The 27,080-nt window shown below is 42.0% G+C and overlaps 2 protein-coding genes across 3 annotated transcripts in view; both read left to right on the top strand.

The window, feature by feature from the left end:
- The window catches only part of LOC143808689 (cytochrome P450 2K4-like), a 110,464-nt gene extending 91,318 nt beyond the window's left edge, over positions 1-19,146 (top strand). The window contains exons 7-10 of one of the 2 annotated variants that reach the window (XM_077291606.1): positions 10,197-10,338; positions 10,476-10,660; positions 14,680-14,821; positions 17,448-19,146. In XM_077291606.1, the coding sequence (XP_077147721.1) occupies positions 10,197-10,338; positions 10,476-10,660; positions 14,680-14,821; positions 17,448-17,632 (654 nt within the window). In that variant the 3' untranslated portion in view covers positions 17,633-19,146. The remainder of the gene's footprint in view (positions 1-10,196; positions 10,339-10,475; positions 10,661-14,679; positions 14,822-17,447) is intronic. The other variant, XM_077291607.1, reaches the window with a different exon arrangement.
- Positions 19,147-20,966: 1,820 nt separating this feature from the next.
- Positions 20,967-27,080, top strand: part of LOC143808692 (cytochrome P450 2K1-like) — a 97,764-nt gene continuing 91,650 nt past the window's right edge. Inside the window, exon 1 of the mRNA XM_077291610.1 lies at positions 20,967-21,181. The gene's annotated coding sequence lies outside the window, so the exon portion shown is untranslated. The remainder of the gene's footprint in view (positions 21,182-27,080) is intronic.

Below are 27,080 nucleotides of genomic sequence, written 5' to 3'. Positions count from 1 at the left end.
ATCGTGTCCTGCAAACGCCACGCAGACACAACAGACCTACAAATGCCTCCAATGCAGGCTTCGGCCTACACTCTGCTCCCCCTGCTGACCCTTTGCTCCAACACTGCTAGTTGGGGCTCTAGGAAGACAGGCTTGAATAGGTCCCCATCCTGGTTCGTGCTTTCAGGCACGGGTACCTCCTGCTTAGTAACCGGGTTCCAGTAACGTCAGCTGGTCCTCAGTAGTTCCATTGGCTCTTGGACCTTCGGCTACCCATCCGGGTTCCAGTACCGTCAGCTGGTTCTCGGCAGTGTCTTTTGCTCTTGTACCTTCTGCTCCCCATCCTGGTTCCAGTACCGTCAGCTAGTTCCGGGCAGAGCCTTTGGCTTAGGTGCCTCCTTCTGGGTATCCGAGTTCCACCAACGTCAGGTGGTCCTTGGTAGTGCTTTCAGGCATGGGTACCTCCTGCTTAGTAACCGGGTTCCAGTAACGTCAGCTGGTCCTCGGTAGTTCCATTGGCTCTTGGACCTTCGGCTACCCATCCGGGTTCCAGTACCGTCAGCTGGTTCCCGGCAGTGTCTTTTGCTCTTGTACCTTCTGCTCCCCATCCTGGTTCCAGTACCGTCAGCTGGTTCTGGGCAGAGCCTTTGGCTTAGGTGCCTCCCTCTGGGTATCCGAGTTCCACCAACGTCAGGTGGTCCTTGGTAGTGCTTTCAGGCATGGGTACCTCCTGCTTAGTAACCGGGTTCCAGTAACGTCAGCTGGTCCTCGGTAGTTCCATTGGCTCTTGGACCTTCGGGTAGCCATCCGAGTTCCAGTTCCATCAGCTGTTTCTCGGCATTTTCTCAGCCTTCTTGTACCTTCTGCTACATTTCCAAGTTCAAGAGACTAAAGACAATGACCCAGAAGAGCACCCCTAAGATGACGACGACACCAGAGACGACAACCTTTGAGATGACAACGACCCTGGAGACGATGACCCTGAAGACCACCCCGATGACGACGATCCCGGAGACAACGACCCTGGAGACGACGACGACCTGGAAGACCGAGAAGCAGAAGAACAAGAGGCTGCAGAACAAAGAGCAGAAGAACATTAAGCATAACACTAAATATCAGAGCAAAAGATATTATCTAAATTATAAGCAGAAGAAGACTAAGCAGTGTATGGGGGTGAGTCCGTTCCTCCTCGTGGTGCCCCTGGATAAAGCCTGATGCTGCAGGCCAAACTGAACGCGGACAAATGTAACTCTTTTGTGACAGGCAGAACAGAAGGTGTAATCTTCAAACTTTTATAGATAACAACTACGGGAATGCCTGTCACAAATAAGAATATGATGAAGAAGTTGAATATGAAGAAGAATAATAGTTAAATGTAACGAATATGAACAATGTAACAAAAAAAATAATAGGTAGAAGATGAAGAAGATGAATAAGGTGAAGAATAAGTTGATGTCAAAGATGCTGATGATGATGAAGAAGAAAGTGTGGGAGAAGTAAAAAAGAGGGTGAAGGGCGTGGAAGTAGTGAAACATCAATATCTGACAAAATAAAAAAAATCTTATCATAGTCAATATCTTTGTAACTCCGAACGTCTTAAAAAAAATGTAAAATTCCTGCTATTCTATTTGATTGGGCTAAACCTCTGTGACTTTAATGTCTCTGCCACCTCCCCCAATACATCCTACATTATTCTTAGTTGTTTTCCTTCATGTAGAATGAACCTACAAGGAAAGAAAGGGTTCATTTTAATTCCGATATTTTCGTCCCATTGACTTGCATTGGTATCGGGTAGGGTTGAGCGAAACGGGTCGACCATTTTCAGAAGTCGCCGACTTTTGGCAAAGTCGGGTTTCATGAAACCCGACCCGACCCCTGTGTGGGGTCGGCCATGAGGTCGGCGATCTTCTGAATCTGGTATCGGAATTCCGATACCGAGTTCCGATATGTTTGCGATATCGGAAATCGGTATGAGAATCCACATTTAAGTGTAAAATAAAGAATTAAAATAAAAAATATTGATATACTCACCTCTCCGACGGAGCCTGGACATCGCTGCTGGTAACCGGCATCTTCCGTTCCTAAGAATGGCGCTTGAAAGACCTTTCGAATGCTTCACGGCTTGTGATTGGTCGCGGCGGCCCACGTGACCCCTGAGCGACCAATCACAAGCCGTGACGTAATTCTCAGGTCCTGTTCTGGTTCTCAGGTACATGAGAATTACGTCACGGCTTGTGATTGGTCGCTGAGCGGTCACGTGGGCCGCCGCGACCAATCACAAGCCGTGACGTCATCGAAAGGTCCTTCACGCGCTCATTCTTAAGAAGGAAGGCTGCCGGAAAGAAGCAGGGCACATCCGAGGGTGAGTATATACCTAATAGGAATATACTCATCCTCGGCTTCTTTCCGGCAGCCTTCCTTCTTAAGAATGAGCGCGTGAAGGACCTTTTGATGACGTCACGGCTTGTGATTGGTCGCGGCGGCCCACGTGACCGCTCAGCGACCAATCACAAGCCGTGACGTAATTCTCATGTACCTGAGAACCAGAACAGGACCTGAGAATTACGTCACGGCTTGTGATTGGTCGCTCAGCGGTCACGTGGGCCGCCGCGACCAATCACAAGCCGTGAAGCATTCAAAAGTTCTTTCAAGCGCCATTCTTAGGAACGGAAGATGCCGGTTACTACCAGGGCGCGTCAGAGGGTGAGTATATCAATATTTTTTATTTTAATTCTTTATTTTACACTTAAATATGGATCCCAGGGCCTGAAGGAGAGTTTCCTCTCCTTCAGACCCTGGGAACCATAGTATCCCATTGCACTGCATTGGGTTTCGCGTTTCTGCCGACCCCGACCCCGACTTTTTTATAGGATCGGCCGATTTCACTCGACCCGACTTTTGAGAAAGTCGGGTTTCGTGAAACCTGACCCGATCCTATAAAAATAAAAGTCGCTCAACCCTAGTATCGGGTATAGGAATTGGCGAGATCCGATACTTTGCCGGTATCGGCCGATACTTTCCGATACCGATACTTTCCGATATCGGAAGGTATCGCTCAACACTATCTACCACCTCTACACAAACCACAACTTGTGATGCCTTATACTAATTCCTCTGAGCCTCCTTATAATAATGACCCTCAATGCCTCTTTATTGTAATGTTGCTCCTGAGCAGGGGTGTACATAGAAATAACAGGCGCCCATAGAAAAAATCTTATCACATCACAGTCAAAAAAGGGCGTATCTCCCAACTTTTTAAAAAATGGAGAAGGATATTTATTGCAGCACTAACACAGGAATTTTGCCTCTACTAAAGCCCCTAAGCGTTTTCACCCACAAATAATACTTTCCCCGTAGAGTATTATGCCCCCCCCACCGTATGATCACCCCACACAGTATAATTGCCCCACAAACCTTACATAAAGTTTGATGCCCCACAGCACCCCACACAGTATGATTGTCAGTGCAGCCCCCCCATACAGTATGGTATTGAATGCATCCCTAGTATACAGTATGAGGTGCACCACAGACCCACACACATTATGATGTCCATCAAAGCTCCTCGATATATCCACGAAAACTACCCCACACAGTATGATAGACACCACAGCCCAAGAAACAAAGGATAATGTATCCCATAGACCTCCACATAGTAAAATGTCTATCGCAGCCATGCCACACAGTATAATATCCACCATAACCACCCTACACAGAATGATGGTCCATCCACAGCCACCACACACAGTATGATAGTTCCTCCACACTATGAAGATCCCCTTAGACCAAGTACAGTATGATGGCCCCCAAAACCCACTTTATTGTATGATAGTCCCCCCAACAGACCCTTATATAGTTTTATGGTCCCTTCACAGCTTCCTTTAAAGTATGGTGGTCCATCCCACACACCCTTATATAATATGATGATCCCCCAACAACACCCTATATAGTATGGTGGTCCACCTCACATCCCCCTATATAGTATAGTGGTCCACCTCACATCCCCTTATATGTTATGATAATATACTGTAGCAGAAAAAAAACAAAAAGAAAAACACAAGGATCCCTAAAATATAACTTTTAATACTCAAAGTTTAAAATGTATTCCAAAATTGGAGACAAGTAACAAAAATGTAAATATATAAATACCTTAGGGAATAATATAAATATCAATGACATGTCCTGTTACCATATATAAATATACTAGGATGACCCCTGCCTAACAGTGGTGGTTGGCACCCTAAGTTTCAGTGGTAGGCGTCCCCACTCCCCAGCGACTCGCCCTCCTGTCCCTATAAATCCCTATGAAGAATAAAAATATGTCCCAGTACACCCATTGCCCATGTGAAAAAAACACACAAGAAAACATACAAAGAAAAATAGTAAAAAAAAAGGAAAAAAATGAAATAATGGATAAAGAGGGTATTTACCCTTATAATAAACACTCTGATCTACTCCCAAATGGGAAAAATGGGAAATAATATCCCGTTCATAGAAAAATTTCCGCATCGATCTGTAGGCAAATACAGTGTAAGGCCGGGGTCACACATGCGAGTTTTACGGACGTAAGAGCGCAGAAACTACGTCCGTAAAACTCGCATTACATACGGCACAATTATTCTCAATGGGGCTGCTCCTATTAGCCGTATATTACGGTTCAGTATTATACGGCTTTCTACGGCCGTACAAAATCGCAGCATGCTGCATTTGTCAGCGTATTGCGCAAATAATACGCCAATGAAAGTCTATGGGGGCGAGAAAAATACGGATTCCACATGGACCAGCAGTGTGACTTGCGAGAAATACGCAGCGGTGTTAGTGAAAAGTCGGTAATTCAATTGCCGGCTTTTTCCTTCTCCTTCACAAACCCGACATGATATGAGACATGGTTTACATACAGTAAACCATCTCATATCCCCATTTTTTTTGCATATTCCACACTACTAATGTTAGTAGTGTGTATGTGCAAAATTTGTGCACTGTAGCTGCTAAAATAAAGGGTTAAATGGCGGAAAAAATTGGCGTGGGCTCCCGCGCAATTTTCTCCACCAGAGTGGTAAAGCCAGTGACTGAGGGCAGATATTAATAGCCAGAAGAGGGTCCATGGTTATTGGCCCCCCCGTGGCTAAAAACATCTGCCCCCAGCCACCCCAGAAAAGGCACATCTGGAAGATGCGCCTATTCTGGCACTTGGCCACTCTCTTCCCACTCCCTGTAGCGGTGGGATATGGGCTAATGAAGGGTTAATGCCACCTTGCTATTGTAAGGTGACATTAAGCCAGATTAATAATGGAGAGGCGTCAATTATGACACCTATCCATTATTAATCCAATTGTAGGAAAGGGTTAAAAAACACACACACGCATGATTAAAAAGGATTTTAATGAAATAAACACAGCGGTTGTTGTAATAATTTATTGTTCTCGCAATCCATTTGCAAACCCTCGCTTGGCAAAATAATAAACGCACAATATACATACCTTCTGATGTCAGATCACGTCCCACGATGTAATCCATCTGAAGGGGTTAACTAATATTACAGGCAGGAGCCCTGCTAATGCAGCGGTGTGCTCCTGCTTGTAATCCCCCGGCGAATGAATGAAATGTAGGTCATTGACCTACATTTCCTTCAGTCGCGGTGATGCGCCCCCTGGTGGATGTCCTCATATGACCTGGAGCGTGGGAAAAAGTTCCCAGGCTGCAGTTCATGAGAACATCCACCAGAGGGCGCCTCACCGCGACTCAATGTAAGTACAGATCCAGCTTTCCTTTCAGCATCCGGGGATTACAGGAACGAGCGAGTGGTTCATCGCAGCTCGTGCCTGTAATATTAGTTAACCCCTTCAGATGGATTACCTCGTTGGACGTGATAGGACATCTGAGGGTATGTATCTTGTGCGTTTATTATTTTGCCAAGCGAGGGCCTGGAAATGGATTGCGAGAACAATAAATTATTACAACAACCGCTGTGTTTATTTCATTAAAATCCTTTTTAATCATGTGTGTGTGTGTGTGTTTTTTAACCCTTTCCAACAATTGGATTAATAATGGATAGGTGTCATAATTGACGCCTCTCCATTATTAATCTGGCTTAATGTCACCTTACAATAGCAAGGTGGCATTAACCCTTCATTACCCCATATCCCACCGCTACAGGGAGTGGGAAGAGAGTGGCCAAGTGCCAGAATAGGCGCATCTTCCAGATGTGCCTTTTCTGGGGTGGCTGGGGGCAGATGTTTTTAGCCACGGGGGGGGGGCCAATAACCATGGACCCTCTCCTGGCTATTAATATCTGCCCTCAGTCACTGGCTTTACCACTCTGGCGGAGAAAATTGCTCGGGAGCCCAAGCCAATTTTTTCCGCCATTTAACCCTTTATTTCAGCAGCTACAGCGCTGAAATTTTGCACATACACACTACTAACATTAGTAGTCTGGAATATGCAAAAAAAAAGGGGATATGAGATGGTTTACTGTATGTAATCATGTCTCATATCCTGTCGGGTTTGTGCAGGAGAAATGAAAAGCCGGCAATTGAATTACCGGCTGTTCACAGATATAACGCTGAATGAAATCTAAATACAGAATATATATATATGTGTCTCAATGACATATATATATATATATATATATATACTGTATATATGTTTTCCCTAACATTTGAGCACATAAATCCCTTAGATGTCGGTTTTGCAAGCCTGCGCGAAAATCTCGCAGTACGGATGCCATACGGATTACATATGGAGGATGCCATGCGCAAAATACGCTGACACACCCTGACTACGGATCAATATTTTGGGAACATTTCTCCGTATTACGGCCGTAGTACGGACGTATAATACGTGGCGTATTGTCTTACGTCAAGTGTGACTCCAGACTAAGATTGTATACTTGTCTCATTTGTTCTGCAATATTTCTAAAAGGAAGCAAACACTCCGCATTCCATATCGCTTTTTCTCATCCAAAATGACCAGCAAATACCAAAAAATCTGTTTATATAGAATCTACTATGGCTGGTCAATAATATCTAATGGTACAAAACGGAGTTGGCTATCCATATTGGGCCACTGGTCAGACTCCAAAAACATACAATAAATAGAAGGCCACCCTCAAACATAATAGTACCAAGGACCACCATCAAGGGACACCTCATAAATCATATATTCCCCTTAATAGGGTTAAAGCATTGTCACAAAGTACACAGTTGATGCTGATACTGTTCATCAGCTTATACCACATGTCATGCACGATAGCCATATACTCATCTGTGCTATGACGTAAGGGGTCGTTGTCACACTGAGTCATCGGTAAGCCACCATAAGAACGACATCCCAGATTATATCCGATGCGTTTCCCCCCCGTAGGAATAGCGGGGGTTCATCAGGGAATGCTGGCCATCAAGATAGGATAGGATAGGCCATCAGTGTGACAGAGACCCCTTACATCATAGCACAGATGAGTACATGGTTATCGTGCACGACATGTGGTATAAGCTGATGAACAGTAACAGCATCTACTCTGTACATTGTGACAATGCTTTAACCCTATTAAGGAATTTTGGAATACGTTTTAAACCTTGAGTATTAAAAGTTATATTTTAGGGATCCGTGTGTTTTGCTTTTTGTTTTTTCTGGTGATATAGGATCTCGATAGATTTGTCTTTGGTGGAGAAATATGATGATATACCCTCACAGTGCCTATATAATATGATAGTCCCCCCAGCAGCCCCCATATAATATTATGGTCCATTTCACAGCCCCTATATAGTGTGTTTGTTCACCTCACAGCCCCATATATAGTATGATGATTCCCTCAACAGCACCCTATATAGTATGGTGGTCCACCTCACAGCTCCTTATATAGTACTAGACTGTGGCCCTATTCTAATGCATCGGGTATTCTAGAATATGCATGTCCCCGTAGTATATGGACAATGATGATTCCAGAATTCGCGGCAGACTGTGCCCGTCGCTGATTGGTCGAGGCAACCTTTATGACATCATCTTCGCCATGGCAACCATTATGACATCTACATTGATACTGTGCCTGTCTCTGATTGGTCAAGGCCTGGCGGCCTCGACCAATCAGAGACGCGGGATTTCCAGGACAGACAGACAGACAGAAAGACAGACAGACAGAAAGACAGGCGGAAAAACCCTTAGACAATTATATATATAGATGATGGTCTACTTCAGAGCCACCCACATACTATGAGGGTCCACCTTACAGCACCTATATAGCATGATGGTCCCAAAACTGCCCTCATATAGTGTGATGGTCCCCCCAACAGCCCCCTATTTAGTTATGATGGCCCCCAACAGTACCCTTTATAGTCAGGTGGCCACATACATAAAGGAAGCCTACGGCCTGCCGGGGTAAGTGACAGAGCCTATGGCTCCATGCCTTGTCACAATTGTTAACTGTATCAGGTTCTTAAAGATGCCGATTCTGTTGACAGCATAGCAGACAAGGCAGCTCGACAGGCCTTTCTGGCATTTGCCACATGACTAGTTTGGCCCTGGTTACTTGTGACTGTCTGAACTATCACCAGGTCTAGTATTCTATGAAGAGTGGGTCTCTAGATGTAGACTTTTGTGAGTAGCCATGGCCGCAACTTCAGATACGGATGTGCATATGCAAGCTTAGGTGGCAGAGCAATAAATTAAAGGGATCCTGTAATTGCCGACAGGCAATTTCATCCCATCCCCAGCTCACATACTTGAAGGGAACATTTCAGCTGGACTGTGCACTGTAACCTACAGACAGTGTCAGGTCAGTGCCGTTATACTGATTAAAATGATGCCTTGGTTGATGAAATCCATCTTGTGGTTGTTGTTTAATTTTTATTTTCAGTTTTCAGTTAACGAGATTCTCGTGCTCCGAGGCGGCCCATGGGCAGGGCCTTGGGCGGGGCTGTGGGGGGTCTTTATGTCGTTCTCTGCTTATATATTCACCCTGATGGCTTATCACTGGTAACTGACTACTCAGTGACCTACCCCCTATTTTACATACTAAACATAATATGTTTTGAAAAAAAAAGTCACATTCAGCAGGCAGGCGCCGGCGGCGGTGCCTACGCTGTAGCATGATATCATGTATAATGTCCATGTTTCTATTTTATTTGGTGATATACATGTATTCAGAAAAAAAATATCTCTCAAAATTGTGCCGGCCGCATATGCGCAGTAGCATCTATTGGCTGTCTGATAGATGCTACTGTGCAAGAGCTGCCAGTGCCATCATGCTAGATGGAAAAAAATTGCCTCCACCAAGATGATGCTGGAGGCACCTACACAGTAGCATCTATAGGATAGCCAATAGATGCTACTGCGCAGGAGCATTCGGCACCATTTTGAGAGAGATTATTTTTTCTGAATACATGTATATCACCAAATAAAATAGTTACATGGACATTATACATGCGATCATGCTACAGTGCAGGCACCGGCGCATGCCTATTGAATGTGACTTAAAAAAATATATATATATATTATATTCTGTATGTAAAATAGGGGGCAGGTCAGTGAGGGATCAGTGACCTATCATAAGCCATCAGCATGAATATCTAATTAGAGCACCACATGAAAACCATGACGTATTTCAACAACCAATGTATCATTTTAATCAGTATAACGGCATCAACTTGACACTGTCTGTAGGTTATTGAGCACAATCCTGCTATTTTACCAATAGGGCCTCCAGGTGTTACTATTTTAGGGGAAGGAGGTGTACAGTCATGGATGGTTGTCATTATTAGGCGGAGGGCTCTAGATGTGGCTGGTGACCCTCTCTGTGCTGAATGTGTTTTTCAAGGAAAGAGGTTGAGGACTGCTTCTCTATTGTATGGTTTCTCCATATTCCTCTAATTTTACAGGTATTTTTTTGCTGTTAGATTTTAATAGAAAACAATTTGTGCCTTGTTTTATCAGAAACCATATTATGGGGGTATTCCTGTAAAATGGTGCTATATAAAATGCTGTCAGATTTTTTTGGGGACTCCTGGGTCAAAAAGGGACAGGTTTTATGTAAACTTGCCCAAAAGTTTGTGTTCTAGGGAGGTCCGGGAGTGTTACCGGCATGGTTGATTCCTTTCTAGAAGGGCCTAGATTGGGAATGGAGGTGGGAGATAAATGTCCCAAGAAATGTTGGCGGCTATGCACTATATAATCTGTGTAGTAGAAGAGATAACTTTTATTCACCAATATCTTTGTTAATGTTCCAGAAGAATCCTGAATCACGCCGGTACTTTCACAATGAAAATTTAATCACACTTGTGTCCAATCTGATTGTCGCTGGGCTGGAGACGACATCTACAGTTTTAAGATGGGGCCTCTTGCTGATGATGAAATATCCAGACATCCAAAGTAAGGAACATTTAGACACTCATCGAGGCACTATAAGGGTCCTTGATTTTGCAAATGTATTATCAAATGATAGGTCAAAGAAATATCTGAGATCTCATTTTCTCATTACTGAATTTACAATATTTTTTGTTTTTAAGAAAATGTCCAAAGGGAAATTGAGAATGTAATTGGACAACGCCAACCCCAGATTGAAGATCACAAGCAAATGCCCTACACAGATGCCGTCATACATGAAATACAGAGGTTTGGAAATATTGTACCTGCAGTTTCGCCACTTGCTACAACTCAAGGCATTGTGTTCAGAGGCTTTTTCCTTCCAAAAGTAAGAGACATTTTGTAATTTTAAAATTCTTGAAGGAATTATCTGTTTTAGAAGCATCTACTATGAGTGTTTCTCACTCTGGAGGACAAATTGAAAAAAATTCAATACAAACAATGCAATACGTAATTTAAAATGGGGGGACTGAAGAAAAAATAAATTGCTGCCAGGTTTGTCGGTGGATTACATGTAGATGACATGAGCTGCTGGGCTCAGTGATTGGCTGCACAGGTGATGTGCACTGTAGTTGTGACATCTCCACTGCAGCCAATACACAAAGTCTGATTCAGTGATGGAGAGCTACCTCTGAAACACCGGCGGAGAGCTGGCAGCAGTAGGGTAGGTGCTTGCTGTGCTTGAGATTTTATCATTTGGGGCAATGTTTCTTGAAAGAGGAAAACCTTTTTAACAAAACTTATGAAAAAGTAATGGTGGATGGATTCATAGCACTAATGAGTAGTGTTGAGCGTTCGGATACCGCAAGTATCGGGTATCGGCCGATATAAGCGGTATCTGAATTCCGATACCGAGTTCCGATATTTTTGCGATATCAGGAATCGGGATCGGAATGCATATTCACGTGTAAAATAAAGAATAAAAATAAAAAATAGGGATATACTCACCCTCTGACGCGCCCTGGTTGTAACCGCTGCAACCGGCAGCCTCCGTTCCTAAGAATGAGCGAGTGAAGGACCTGCGATGACGTCGCGGTCTTGTGATTGGTCACGTAACCGCTCACGTGACCGCTCACGCGACCAATCACAAGCCGCAACGTCATCGAAGGTCCTTCACTCGCTCATTCTTAGGAACGGAGGCTGCCGGTTGCAGCGGTTACAACCAGGGCGCGTCAGAGGGTGAGTATATCCCTATTTTTTATTTTTATTCTTTATTTTACACATGAGAATGGATCCCAGAGCCTGAAGGAGGGTTTCCTCTCCTTCAGACCCTGGGAACCATCCAGGATCACTTCCGATATTTGTGTCCCATTGACTTGTATTGATATCGGGTATCGGTATCGGCGATATCTGATATTTTTCGGATATCGGCCGATACAATCCGATACCGATACTTTCAAATATCGGAAGGTATCGCTCAACACTACTAATGAGCAGCAAGTATGAAAAAAGTTTTACTATGAAGGTCCATCTTAAGTTAGCAAAGTTGTGAAGTGCTTGTAAATACTCACAACTTTCCAACATTCCTCTAATTAAAAATATTCTCCGTTCTGAAGAACTGAAATATTTTTGATCCATACATTCCGCCTTGTTAAATAGAATCTTACAAAAAAAATTGGAGCTATAATGCCTAGGGTGCAGTGAAAGGTGTAGTGCTGGACAGAAGATATATTTCTCCCAGCAGGATAAGATTTGGCCTGGATTTTCCCTAAGGTTGAGGACCTTACGTGATCAGCCCATGTGATAGGTGCCTCACCTGTGGATGTGGTTATGGTCTAAGTAATGGAGGTGGTCGTTTGGCATATGGTCCGTGTGCACAGTGTGAGGAACTAGGCTGGAGTTAGCTTGAATTAGCTTTTCTTTTTCTGGTGGAATACACATGCTGCAAAGTTTTGCGACAAGACTCCTAGCAACCCTGGGAATGGCACCTGGCGGACGCCGCTGACCAGGCATTTGCTTAGCTAAGCCCGTCCCGTACAAGGGTGAGTCTAAGACCAGTGGTTCTCCAAGCTGGAGCATGTTTGTGTTTTTTCTTACTTTCTGCCTCATATTGTTTACAGTGTTAATAAACCACTGAAGTTTGGACTTGAAGCCTGTGTGTTGCCTCATCACTGCGGCCCTGCCCCTGCCTACCAGAGCAAATCCCTATATGGCCTAAAGCAAATACATAAATTCTGGGATGATAGATGCTACATACAATAACAATATTCCAAAGATTATTAAGTTCTCACTCGTAGAGCAAAGATAAGTACAAAATGAAATAAAAAGATAGGTTGACATGATAAGGGCAAGACAACCAAACACTACATCATAGATAGCTGATATCAAATATTAAACCTGGACTTTGGGATTTGTATCCCCCCTCCCACCCTTACTTGGATTTTAGAAAAATACAGGTGTTTCTGGTGTGTTCTTTTTTGTAAAATTCATTGTTAAATAGGTTAAAGGGACACTGTCACCTGAATTTGGAGGGAACAATCTTTAGACCTAGGGGCGGGGTTTTCGGGTGTTTGATGCACCCTTTCCTTACCCGCCGGCTGCATGCTGGCTGCAATATTGGATTGAAGTTCATTCTCTGTCCTCCGGAGCACACGCCTGCGCAAGGCAATATTGCCTTGTGCAGGCATGTACTACGGAGGACAGAGAATGAACTATATTGCCTTGTGCAGGCATGTACTACGGAGGACAGAGAATGAACTTCAATCCAATATTGCAGCCAGCATGCAGCCGGCGGGTAAGGAAAGGGTGAATGAAACACCCGAAAACCCCGCCCCTGGGTCTAAAGATTGTTCCCTCCAAATTCAGGTGACAGTGTCCCTTTAAGCTATGTTTCTACAAATTGTGTTTGGTACAAAAATTGAGTATGGTTTAAGTTGGTATACATGCAGCACATAAACACATGTTCACGTTGGTCATAAAGCATACAAAACCTACAAGAAACAAAATGAAGCCCTTGTAATATGCACCTGTCTGTGTTAATGTAGTTTTATCAAAATAGGCAATGCAGCAAATGAGAAGTTTCTTTAACAAAGTAGTTTCATTTGAAACCTGAAGCACCAAAAAGAAAAAAAAATACAATAGAAAATAATGCATGTAAAAAAAAAGACACAAGAAGTCTAATGTTGCAGAAAATCTGCATAATCAAAAAATGCACCAGAAGCTCATCGTAGGTACTTAGATCTCATAATTGGATAGCTAGCCTATGAGAAGAGGCCTACTTCCTATCTAACAAGCAAGCGCTTGTAAGGTCTTTGCTACACAGCATTCAAACACTTTTCGGAAGTTGATTGCATTGTTGGATCTGGCCAGCTTCAGTGCCGACGAGCTTCTGTGATGCTGCAGAGGCAAACCTGACTATGCAAACATCACTGGAGAATGAATAGTTCAGGCCAGTGACACATACAAGTTGCTGGCTGACCTGTCAGATATCAGAATCTCACGGTCTCCAGGGGAAGCTGAGGAATGGATCACTCCTGAACATCATATTTAAGAAGACCCCTTGAACAAACTTTAGAACTTTTCCATGAATTTACAGCCTCTATGCTCTAGAGCAGGGGTGTCCCACTGCATTCCTCGAGGGCCTCAAACCATGCGTGTTTTCAAGATTTCCTTAGCATTGCACAAGGTGCTGGAATCATTATCTGTGCAGGTGGTTAAATTATCACCTGTGCAATACAAGGAAATCCTGAAAACATGACCTGTTTGCGTCCCTCGAGCAATGCAGTTTGACACCCCTGCTCTAGAGTATCTCCAGATCTCAGTGCATAAGAATTGGATGAAAAGAATAAATACTTATAAAACCTCTCTAGTTTCTCCCCGCCACCCATTAGGTCTCGCCAAATGTTTTTATCATCATCACAAGCACTGAATCCCGAGGCCTCCTCACTCTAATCCGTAACTTCATTTCAAACTAGACCCTGGAGGATTCCACGCAAGTGCACAAAAGGTCATGACATGTGCCATGACCTTACCCAGTGCTGTCCTGGCCCAGCATGAGAGGCCCAGGAATTTTAATGCTTGAGGTAGTGACAAGAAAATGCAATGAGGACCAGACGATTGCCTATTATGAGCAGAGTAGCCAGAGAGTTGAATGGGATGGTGAATATAAAGGTTTTCTATTTGATTTTTTTACACCTTTTTATGGCTATTTCGCTGAATTTGAGCACCAGCAAATTTACCAAAAATTTGCATTTTGGCGAATGCTGATTTTTGAAATAGTAGAGTATAAGTAAATTCCACGCTCATAAATACTGACTGTGTATGGTTGCTCCCTCTCAGAGTGAGTGGCCATGACTATAACATTATTCTCAAGCCTATACTTTTTTCCCCACTTCTCTGTATTTTTAGGGCACCCATGTTGTTCCACTATTGGGTTCTGTACTGAAAGATAAAAATTACTTTGAAAAACCAGATGAATTTTATCCAGAACATTTTCTCAATTCTCAAGGACACTTTGTGAAAAATGAAGCATTTTTGCCATTTTCTGCAGGTACTATAGTATGTGGGCCTATATTCCTTGATCATTGCTGGTTCTAGACTTTTGGGATGTTATTCTTGGATAAGGAGATGACAAGTTGATTCCCCAGTTAGTGGTTGGAACATAATGTCATTGTTTTGGACATAATAAAATATGTTGTACGTAATGCAACTGAAAGGCAGTTGCATGCAACCTCCACCAGGGGGCACAGGTAAGGGGAAAAAGGTAGCACTCACAGTGTAGCACCAAAGTGCAAAGCAAGGAGAGCCACCAGGAGGCAGCAGAGTAGTCAGACAGGCCTGTCAGCAACAAACAGGAAGACAAAGTACCAGAGGTCACTGCATTGAGCAAGGTGAAAAACAAGACAGAAATCAGAACCTGACTGGAGCACGGGATCCAAAACATGAGACAAAAGACGTAGTCGGGGTATGAGCCAGAGAGTCAAAGCCAGACAGGAAATGTAGTTTCAGAGATGTAAAGCAGGAGGCAGGGTTCAAAATACAAGGTGAGTCATACACTGTAGGAAACCACCAAACACACACTAAGTCAGGGACAGGGAATGGGTCAGGCACAGGTACAGGTAATCAGAGGCAGAAGAATCATAAAGGTATATGTAGGTCAGCTGCTCAAGCCAGGGACTGGAACTATCACTGACACATGCTACCAGGAGTGGCAGCAATAAATAGCAACCCACGAACCAAAGAGAGGCAGCAAAGGATAACCCCACCATAACCAGGCCAGGGAAGGAAAACCAGAAAGCAAACCTCGACCTGGATCATGACACTGTACAGATGTAGCAAAATCATGCACGCAAAAGCTAAAATCAGACAATATGCTATAATCACACCTTAAACCAAATACAGCAGACATGCTGCCTAACCAGTACAGACCAGACCCTTAAAGTAATCCACACTTCAGACCAAGCTCCCTAAACTAATATTTAATGACCCAAGACCAAACAATATTAACACATACAGACACCAGACCTTTAAAAGTAGGAAGGGGTAGGGGTATCTCACAGATCTCTAGGGTAGCAATCAAGGGGATCCCAGCAATACCAAAAACAAGGCGTGAGACTCTGTAAACAAATTCGTCTGACATGGAGCAGACATGTGTACTCGCAAATTCCACTTCCCTGTTCGAGAAATTAATGTACAATAATCCACTGTTTCCATCAGTCCCACAAATTATAAATGGAGTGGAAATTGAGTATGGCATCTCTACTTCAGTCAAGATAAGTATCTACATAGAAGCTGGTTTGGAGAGTGCTGGAGTCGCATGTGTTGGAGCCCCAGTGATCTATAGTTATCCTCCAGTCCTATCAGACCAGTCTGATAGACCCAAGATCAGGCTCTCTGAACAGACCATCCAAACTAATACAGATCCTTTTACCAGACCTCCTAAACTATTACCAAACCCATACCAGTTCTTCTAAACTAATACTGATTCTAGACCAAGCTGAAAAAATTCAGACCCCCAGACCCTCTGAGTGAACACAGACCCCAGATCAACTAAACTAATACAGATCCTATAGTTGACCGCACCTTGTAAATAATTGCTGCGGACTCACTAGTCTTATACAAAGCCAATATCAGACTGCCTAAACTAATAAAGATCTACTAATAAACTAATAAGGATCAAATCTATTACTGAACCCACCGCACTCCATGAATAAATATTGACCCCAGACAATATCCTTCAAACTAGTATGGTAAAGGCCTAAAACCGACTTCTGCCCAGACTTGGCTCATTCTCATCTCTACTTTCTGCATCTCGCATTCCTCTTGATTTCAAGCTTTTTTTCTGTGAAGGCACAAAGGAATGGAGAGGACTGCAGGGATGAGGAAAAAGTAAGCAGCCAGTCAGTACACGGCACTAGGTAGACTCATTTTACAATTGTTCATCCCACATTTTAGATAAATTATTCTTGTTTTACAACATCTCAGCTTGACAAAAATTCAATAGAGACCAAATACCTGTTACCGTAAAGAGCCTTGTAACTGCGTGTTCATCACACGATCATGATCGATTTCTACGCAAGCAGAGATCTAGAAAATCTTTGTGATGATACAGAAAGTGTTGCATTAGTGGAAAATCCTACAAAACTAACACACTACAATATTAAAATAAATTGCTTATTTATTAATGATAAACAATTTTTCATACATATACAGTATATAAATGTTAAAGTCCAGGAAATATCAAACACTTAAGCAGACATGTAAAGGTTCCACTTGAGAAAGCAGTCTGCGAAACACATGTGGGAGTGCAGGCATTGTGAGTAATGGATAAGGAAATATACTGTCATTATGTTGATAACTATGTTTCACATCTTATAGCAAGTATACTGACTGCTTTTTAATGGTATATAATCTCATGAATTATTCTACTATTTATTGACTTTTTTAAAATGAGTTTTCACTGCTACACGTCTTCTAAAATTTTTAATACTTCACTGATTTTTAACAATTTATATATGTGTATATTTATTTTCTTTTATACACCTCAAATTACATCTCCAAATGTCTCTTATCTAATTATTGGAAAACTGGTTGAGAAAAAAATCTAGACTGCTTCACTCCTAAACAGTGTGAGACCAGAAATATCATTTTATTTATTTATTTTTTTTGTCTATTAGGTAAAAGACGATGCACAGGCGAAATCCTGGCTAAAGCCGAGCTGTTCCTCTTTTTTACTGGACTGTTGCAGAAATTTACTTTTCAGGCTCCTCCTGACACTGAGGTGAACATTACCCCTGTATTTGGCTTAACCAACACTCCCATGAGCCATAAAATATGTGCTGTGCTTCGTCATAATGACTAACGAGGTCAAATCAAAGTTGGTGGACGCTAATTGATGATATAAAATGGTGGAGGATCCATTCCTGGAAAAATTGTGACCACGTGACTGTGATCTTCCTTCCATCATTAGTAATAATGAGCGAGTGCGCTCGTTACTCGAGCATTCCGAGCATGCTCGGGTGTTCTCTGAGTATCTTGAGCATGCTCGTAGATTATGTTTGAGTTCCCACAGCTGCATGATTTGCAGCTGCTAGACAGCCTGAATACATGTGGGGATTCCCTAGCAAGCAGGCAATCCCTGCATGTGTTCAGGTTGTCTAAAGCCACAAATCATGCAGCTGTGGGGACACAAATATAATCTACGAGAATGCTCAAGATACTCAGAGAACACCCGAGCATGCTTGGGAACTCAAGTAGCAAGCACACTCGCTCATCACTATTTATTGCTACTAATATATAGCAATGCATGATGATAGCTTGTCCACACCACCCACCGCAATGAGCACAATCTTCACTTCTGAGACCTGTATGACATTTATTGTGAATGTGTGGCCATCATATTCAGTTATTAATGTCAACAGATGGGACATTAATATTTTTCTCTATTGGAAGGTCACATAATCCTTTCCGAAAAGCCTACATTAAGTAAAGTACTGGAGAACATCGAAAGGTAGAGGTCACCACCAGTGATTGCACCCTTTATCTACCCTAACATCCAGCCTTGCTGACTATTATAAGAAGTCTAACCTTCATGGAGCGACAAATCAAATTATGCATCATGATCGATATGAGTAATATGCAGTATATGCGGAGAATCAAAGACAATTGCCTCTATTATCTGGTTTTGATAATTTATCTTGTATATTTAGTCATTAAAGAACTTGTAAAGATAGTACCACTATTGATAAGGGTAGTTGGGTCCAACCGAAGCGATGAGTCTGATGTCCACTGTTGGAATTTCGAGGTTCATCTAAACAGAAGTTGCTATTATTATTTCACACTAAGGACAAATCATTTACTCTTAAGTTCTAACTTGAATAAACCCAAAAGGAAAAAAAAACAATTGACACATGATTATCACCAATTGAGTTCCTCGTGGTCTTCAGCTGAATCTTTCGAACCCATTATTATGCTGCAGCCTAAGTCAATCTAACACTAGAAGAGATCATCATCACTAAATTGTGAGGGCTTCTACTGATACATACGCAGTCAAAAGCTCTTGCTTTTGGATAAAAAAAAAAGTTGCACTTGCAAATGCTAATATGGTGTCAGAAAATATAGCTCACTATCACTATCATCCATCCTGATCTCTGATAAGTGGTGGAGACTGTATGTGACTAAAGGAAATTTTATATATGGATGATACTGTATATGAATAACACAAGGCTGGGTGTTCGAGAATTTTTAAAATTATTCTACTTCCAAGTTGTTTGAGGCCAATTAATACAAAATTGCTGAAGTGCTGATAAAAAATGAAAATAAAAAATGTAAAATAAAAATGATTAACTGCAAATGTTTACAATAAAATGAAACTATGTTATGTGTGATGTGTGTGTGTATATATATTCCTTACTTTGTATTGCAATCTTCATACAGTACTTCACAGCACTGAAATTATATAGATTATAGTCAGGTTTTATCAGACAGGATGCCTCTGGCAGTTTAGAAGTCTAGTGGCACTCTTGCATAGCATCCTGTGTCACAGACCTTAGGTAGTGTGGTATAAAAAGATGCTGGTCTCCAGTAGTGACATATAGAAATATACAGCCTGGGGAAAAAGTAAAGAGATATTGATCATAGCAGAAATTATCTGTGTCACAGCTAACTAGAAGTAGGGGTGAGTAGCATTTTTTATGCAACACCAGGAATGTACTTACAGCAGAAGGAGAGCATGTGGTCGGATTCCAGCCATTGCTAAATTGTGCATCTTTTGTCCAAGCTGAGGAAGACAGGTCCACCTGTAAAGGGTTTGTATTGCTAATTGCCGATCATTTATATTTGTTGTCTGTTCCATTCGCACAAAGGAGGAGAAATTGATTCACAATCGGTGTTGCTTCATAACTGGACAGGTTGACTTCACAGAACTGTGATTGACTTGGAGTTACATTATGTTCTTTAAGTGTTCCCTTTATTTAACAGTGTTTTTCAAGGGGCTCACCACCAACACCATCTAGCATGACGTTTTTTCAAGTGGATCATACTTGGAACCTGCCTGAAAAAGTGCAAAAGAAATCTACAAATAATGAACATAGTGCACAGAAGTTTAGAAGCAACTTTGTGTGCATATATTTTCTATTTTTTCATCATCTTTGATGTGCCCCTAACAGCCACAGGTGGAATTGCGATCCACCCGTGGCTGTTAACATGTTAAATACTGCTGTTAATGTCTGACAGCGTCATTTAACATGAAACACATCACTAATACCGCCCATCGGCGCCCATGTCACATGTATGCAGGTCACCAAAGGGTTGGCATGACAACCCGGGGACTGCAGCAGACCCATGTGATTGTCATTGCTAGCATTTATAGCAAGTGATCATTTCTGCTACACAGAGCGGGGCTGAAGTTCTGCTCTGAGTAGCACAGGCGATCCCATAATTGTAGGGACTACTAATCCCATGGAGACTACTGAAGCAAGCAAAAGTAAAAAAAACTTGCGCATATATTTTGTATTTTGTCACTTCTTTTAACACCTTCAGACTTTGAAATCCAAGAAGCAGCTAAAAGATGTAGAATGTTCATTTTTAACGCACCTTCCGAACTTAAGTCCTTCTTTAGATAATGTTTCAATTACAAATATAGCATCAGCAAGTTTCAGATAAAACACTTTACCAAGCAGCTATGTCCTCCTTTTAGCAAATAAATCTGTTAGAAGCAGTTATGATCTCCTCTTGCATGTTAACCTATTAGCATCCATGTCCTCTTCCATTGGCAAGGGCATCTCATTTTATGTCAAATGACAATATTCAGTATGAAGCAAAACTTCAGGTTCCTGGTTTATAGGGAGGAATTTTTTGTTTTTTTATTTTTTTTCAATTCACGGATTCATGGTATTCATTGGTGGATTTATATTTATGAATCTATTTAGAAGATTTTATAATGGAAATAGGTTAATCGTTTCATTAATTGTAGCAACATGACAAAACACCCTAAATTCGGCAGGTTCTAGATGCAAATCTCTGTTTACCATACTGATTCTGTATAAAATTGTCTCTGTTTCTTTTGTTACTTAATTACTGAAAGGTTAATATTTATTAAAATACAAGGCTGTGTGCTAAATTTCTCCTGCCAGATTTATGCTTGTTGACTCCCTTCAATGCTTTGTCTTGGTTTTGGTCCAAATACTCCTTTTATGGGACACTAGTTCAGGGTGTGGTTTCAAGTGCAGTCTTCATTTCTTTCTGCTGTAAATTTTCTCAGACATGAAAATATCATCTGCTATAAACGATTTCAAGCTGAGAGACTGGATAACTGAAAGATCCTTTCTGTGATCGTGGTAAACCAAGAGCCGGACCCTAACCTCCTTCTCCAGGAAGCGTACCCTGAAGTTATGGAGCAGAAATAAGCCCAGTGAGTTGGAATGTGTCTGTTTCTCAATCTTTTTTGTATTTGTCATTTCTCATACAGGACATATGATCAACACCTAATTGATTTCTCGTAATCAACTCAAATTAAAATGGACCCCACTGACCAAATATTCTTTTTTTTACATTTTGATGTCGAGTATATATAGGTAGAATCTACATAAACTTTGACTGATGACTGAAATATTGTATTTAATTTCTTATGGTAATGGAAGCACTGCTATATTTACAATTTTGGGAACTTATTTTTTCATTGCTTTTTTAATGCATTTTTTTATTGTGTTAAATTTATTTTTATAATTTTAATATTTCTTTAGTCCGAGCAAGATAATTTACATAGGAAAAATAAAATGTTCAAATAAAAATAGTTTTGGTCCCAGATTAATGTCAGATTTATTTGTACCTCATAAAGAGATCCTGTTGGGTAAAACTTTTCCTAAGTAATAGGCTATAAAGTGAAGCAACTGACCTAGACTTTTATGAATAAGATAGGTTAGGCCCCTTCACACATCCACATTTCCAGTACATGTGGTGTTCTTTTTCACACGTGTAGGAGACACGTACACACACATCCATTATAATATATTATGCTTCTTACATGTCCGTGTTTTCACATAGACTGGAAGTCAGTGTTAACCACATAGTGACACATCCATTTTTACCAGGAACACGGATCTAATGGGTCTATAAAAGTCTATGGGTCCATGTAAAACATATACCACACACAGATGACATCCATGCGACACGTACCGCAATGTAATGTATTCAAGAAATTACTGATTTTTAAGGGTTAAAGATGTGCAAAGATAATAATTGCTAGTTGATAGTTTGTAGAGCTTTCTCCTAAGCCAAACAAATAGTTAAATTGAAAAAATGTCATCCCTATTTTTTTAAACCAGCAAAGGTAAAACAGACAGCTGTGGACTGATATAATAAAACTGCGAAGCTCCATGGTTATTGCACCCCTCATAGCCTAAAAATACAAGCCCTCAGCCACCCCAGAAGTGGCGCATCACACTAGATGCTAGAAGTCTGGTGCTTTACCTTTTCTTTTCTCAATTACCCTGGTGCTTTGACAATAATAAAATGTTAGTTAAATAATCATTCCCCAAAACTTTCGCTTGTTCAACACTTTTATAAAAAATAAATAAATTCCACGCAGGTCTGACATAGTCCAGTAAATGGAAACCTGAAACAGACATACACAAAACACAAAGAAATAAAACAAAGATGCTTTCCCTCTTTAACAACTGTATTTAAAAAAAAAAGTTTCCACGCAGGTCTGACGAAGCCCGAGAAAATCCAGTGAGGTCAATGGAATCTTCCTTACAAAACCTATGGAGCCTCTGAAAAGTAATAACATCAGTAACATTTCCACTCTTCAGAGACGTCGGGTCTGATACAGCCCAGCGTGACCTGGAAGTGGATTTTAGCAAAGACTATGGAGCCTCAGAATGAGACTGCATAAGCTTTGCATGAGGGATTCGCTGGACTTTGCTTGATTCGGTGGACTACTTTGGACCTGTTTGGGGACTTTTTTTTCAATAAAATGGTGAACCATGGAAAGTTTCCAGAGTATTTAACCCCTTTCTGCCAGCTGATGGAATAGTACATCAGCTGGCAGAACCCCCGCTTTGAGGTGGGCTCCAGTGCTACTGAAGCATGCCAAAATTAAAAAAAAGTGTTTAAAAATATTAAAAAAATTAAAAATATATAAAAGTTCAAATCACCCCCCTTTCGCCCCAATCAAAATAAAACAATTTAAAAAAAATCAAACCTACACATATTTGGTATTGCAGCATTCAGAATCGCCCGATCTATTAATAAAAATGAAGGATTAACCTGACTGCTAAATGGCGTAGCGAGAAAAAAATCAAAACGCCAAAATTATGTTTTTTTGGTTGCCGCAACATTGCATTAAAATGCAATAATGGGCGATCAAAAGAACGGGGCTGCACCACAATGGTATCATGAAAAATGCCAGCTCGGCATGCAAAAAATAAGCCCTCACCCGACCCCAGATCACGAAAATTGGAGATGCTACGGGTATTGGAAAATGGCACCATTTTTTTTTTTTTAGCAAAATTTGGAATTTTTTTTTACCACTTAGATAAAAAAGAACCTAGACATGTTTGGTGTCTTTGAACTCGTAATAACCTGGAGAATCATAATGGCAGGTTAGTTTTAGCATTTGGTGAACCTAGCAAAAAAGCCAAACAAAAAACAAGTGTGAGATTGCACTTTTTTTGCAATTTCATTACACTTGGAATTTTTTTCCCGTTTTCTGTTACATGGCATGGTAAAACCAATGATATCGTTAAAAAGTACATCTCGTCCAGCAAAAAATAAGCCCTCACATGGCCATATAATGGAAAAATAAAAAAGTTATGGCTCTAGGACAGAGGAAAGCGTAAAACGAAAATGATAAAACGAAAAAAGCTCCGGGGGTGAAGGGGTTAAATAAAGTTTTGTGTGTGGTTCTTTTTTTATTACTGGGTTAGTAATGAAGCTATCTGATAGACAGCTCTCTGCTACAAACCCCAGGGCTTGATGCCATCTGTGAGTTTTGACACTTTACAGCTGTCATCAACCCCAAAAACCATCACCCCAATTGCCAATACACCAGAAAAATCAGAAAGAACCAGGCTAAGTGCCATAATTAGCTCATCTCATGTGACACACAACTTCTTGGGCAACTGCAGCTTGAATTTTTAGGCTCATAAGGGTCAAAAACCATATACATTCCCAGCCTGATAATGTAAGCCCACAAATGTCTGCTTTACCTTTGCTGGTCACTAGTGTTGAGCATTCCGATGCTGCAAGTATCGGGTATCGGCCGATACTTGCTGTATCGGAATTCCGATACCGGGATTCCGATACTCTTGTGGTATCGGGTATCGGGTATCGGAACAACATTAATGTTAAAATGTGTAAAATAGAGAATTAAAATAAAAAATATCGCTATACTCACCTGTCCGACGCAGCCGGGACCTCAGCGCAGGAACCGGCAGCGTTGTTTGTTTAAAATTCCCGCTTTTACATGGTTACGCGAAGTCCCGGATTGTGATTGGTCAGGGCGGCCATGTTGCCGGGCCGCGGACCAATCACAGCAAGCCGTGACGAAAATACGTCACGGCTTGCTGTGATTGGTCCGCGTCCCGGCAACATGGCCGCCATTAACCAATCACAAGCCGTGACGTCACGGGAGGCTGGAAACGCGCTCATTTTAAAAAGGGCGCGTGTCCAGCCTCCCGTGACGTCACGGCTTGTGATTGGTTGCGTCGCGGTCAACCAATCACAAGCCGGGAGGCTGGACACGCGCCCATTTCAAAATGAGCGCGTCCAGCCTCCCGGCTTGTGATTGGTTGATCGCGGCGCAACCAATCACAAGCCGTGACGTAATTTCGTCAAAGCCGTGACGCGTTAAAATGAGCGCGTGTCCAGCCTCCCGTGACGTCCCGGCTTGTGATTGGTCAGGGCGGCCATATTGCCGGGACGCGGACCAATCACAGCAAGCCGTGACGTAATTTCGTCACGGCTTGCTGTGATTGGTCCGCGTCCCGGCAACATGGCCGACCTGACCAATCACAAGCCGGGAATTCACGTAACCAAGTAATAGCGCGATTTTTAAACAAACAACGCTGCCGGTTCCCTCGCTGAAGTCCCGGCTGCGTCGGACAGGTGAGTATAGCGATATTTTTTATTTTAATTCTTTCTTTTACACATTTATATGGTTCCCAGGGCCTGAAGGAGAGTTTCCTCTCCTTCAGACCCTGGGAACCATCAGGGATACCGTCCGATACTTGAGTCCCATTGACTTGTATTGGTATCGGGTATCGGTATCGGATTGGATTCCGATACTGTGACGGTATCGGCCGATACTTTCCGATACCGATACTTTCAAGTATCGGACGGTATCGCTCAACACTACTGGTCACCAAAAATGGGAGAGACCCCACATAATTTTTTTTTAATTTATTTATTTGGTCAATACATGTACAGTAAGCTACATATGCAAGGCACTAATTATATACAGTGGGGGGAAACTATGAGAGTCAAATGAGAAAAAAAAATCCAGAAAATCACCTTGTCTAATTTGGCAAGATTTATTTTGCAAATTATGTTGGAAAATAAGTATTTGATCTCCTAAAAACATGCAAGATTTCTGGCTCTCACAGACCTGTAGCTCCTCTGTCCTCCACTCATTACCTGTAGTAATGGCACCTGTTTGAACTTGTTATCATTCTAAAGACACCTGTCCACAACCTCAAACAGTCACACTCCAAACTCCACTATGGTGACGACCAAAGAGTTGTCTAAGGACACCAGAATCAAAATTGTAGCCCTGCACCAGGCTGGGATGACTGAATCTGCAATAGGCAAAAATCTTGGTGTGAGGAAATCAACTGTGGGAGCAATAATAAGAAAATGGAAGACCTACAAGACCAATGATGATCTCCCTCAATATGGATCTCCACGCAAGACTTCACCCTGTGGGGTGAAAATGATTACAAGAACAGTAAGCAAAAATCCCAGAACCACATGGGGAGACCTAGTGAATGACCTGCATAGAGCTGGGACTACTGTAACAAAGGCAACCATCAGTAGCACACTACTCCACCAGGGACTCAGATCCTGCAGTGCCAGACGTGTCCCCTTGCTTAAGCCAGTACATGTCCAGGCCCGTCTGAAGTTTGCTAGAGAGCATTTGGATTATGCAGGAGAGTATTGGGAGAATGTCATCTGGTCTGATGATACCAAAGTAGATCTGTTTGGTAGAAATAAAACTCGTCATGTTTGGAGGAGACAGAATGCTGAGTTGCATCCAAAGAACATCATATCTACTGGGGGTGGCAACATCATGCTTTGGGGCTGTTTCTCTGCCAATGGACCAGGACGACTGATCTATGTATATGAAAGAATGAATGGGGCCATGTATTGTGATATTTTGAGTGCAAACCTCCTTCCATTAGCAAGAGCATTGAAAATGAAATGTGGATGGGTCTTTCAGCATGATAATGATCCCACACACACTGCCAGGGCGAAGAAGGAGTGGCTTCGTAAGAAGCATATGAAGATCCTGTAGTGGCCTAGCCAGTCTCCAGATCTCAACCCCATAGAAAACCTTTGGAGGAAATTGAAAGTCCGTGTTGTCCAGCAACAGGCCCAAAACATCACTGCTCTAGAGGAGATTTGCATGGAGGAATGGGCCAACATCTTACCAACAGTGGGTGCCAACCTTGTGAAGACGTACAAAAAATGTTTGATCATTGTTATTGCCAACAAAGAAAATAATATATGACAAAATATTGAGATGAACTTTTGTTAGTGACCAAATACTTATTTTCCAACATAATCTGCAAAATAAATCTTGCCAAATCAGACAAGGTGATTTTCTGGATTTGTTTTCTCATTTTGACTCTCATAGTTGTGGTCTACCTATGTTAGGGCTGGCGGAACGCACCAAATAAATATAAAGATAGTAATGAGGTGTGTTCGCAGCCCGGGGTCCACCATGCAGAGATGTTAACTGCTGCTTGGTAATGGCGGACACTACAAGGCACTACAATACCGAACACACACGGATTAACCGTCACCCGGTGTGTACTGCAGCAAGCCCTGTTACTTCACAGGACTGCTAATTATATTTACCGCACACAACCGCTCTGGAGATTGCCAATAACTCATGCTAACTAGCGGATTTAGCGCACAGAGTGTGTGCAGCATTGCACAGGCAAACACCAACCTGATGCTAATTACTTTGGAGTGCGGACTGAGTGCACAGTGGCATACAGGCAATGCCACTACTAAGTGCTCTCTGACTCCAATTACCCAATTCACATACACAACCAGAGGGTAGGAGAATTAGGAGCTTTCACCTGAGA

The sequence above is a fragment of the Ranitomeya variabilis genome, chromosome 2 (genome assembly GCF_051348905.1).
Source record: "Ranitomeya variabilis isolate aRanVar5 chromosome 2, aRanVar5.hap1, whole genome shotgun sequence".
Classification (NCBI taxonomy): Eukaryota; Metazoa; Chordata; class Amphibia; order Anura; family Dendrobatidae; genus Ranitomeya; species Ranitomeya variabilis.
The sequence above is the reverse complement of the archived record's forward strand: the minus strand, read 5'-3'. Positions and strand labels throughout refer to the sequence as shown.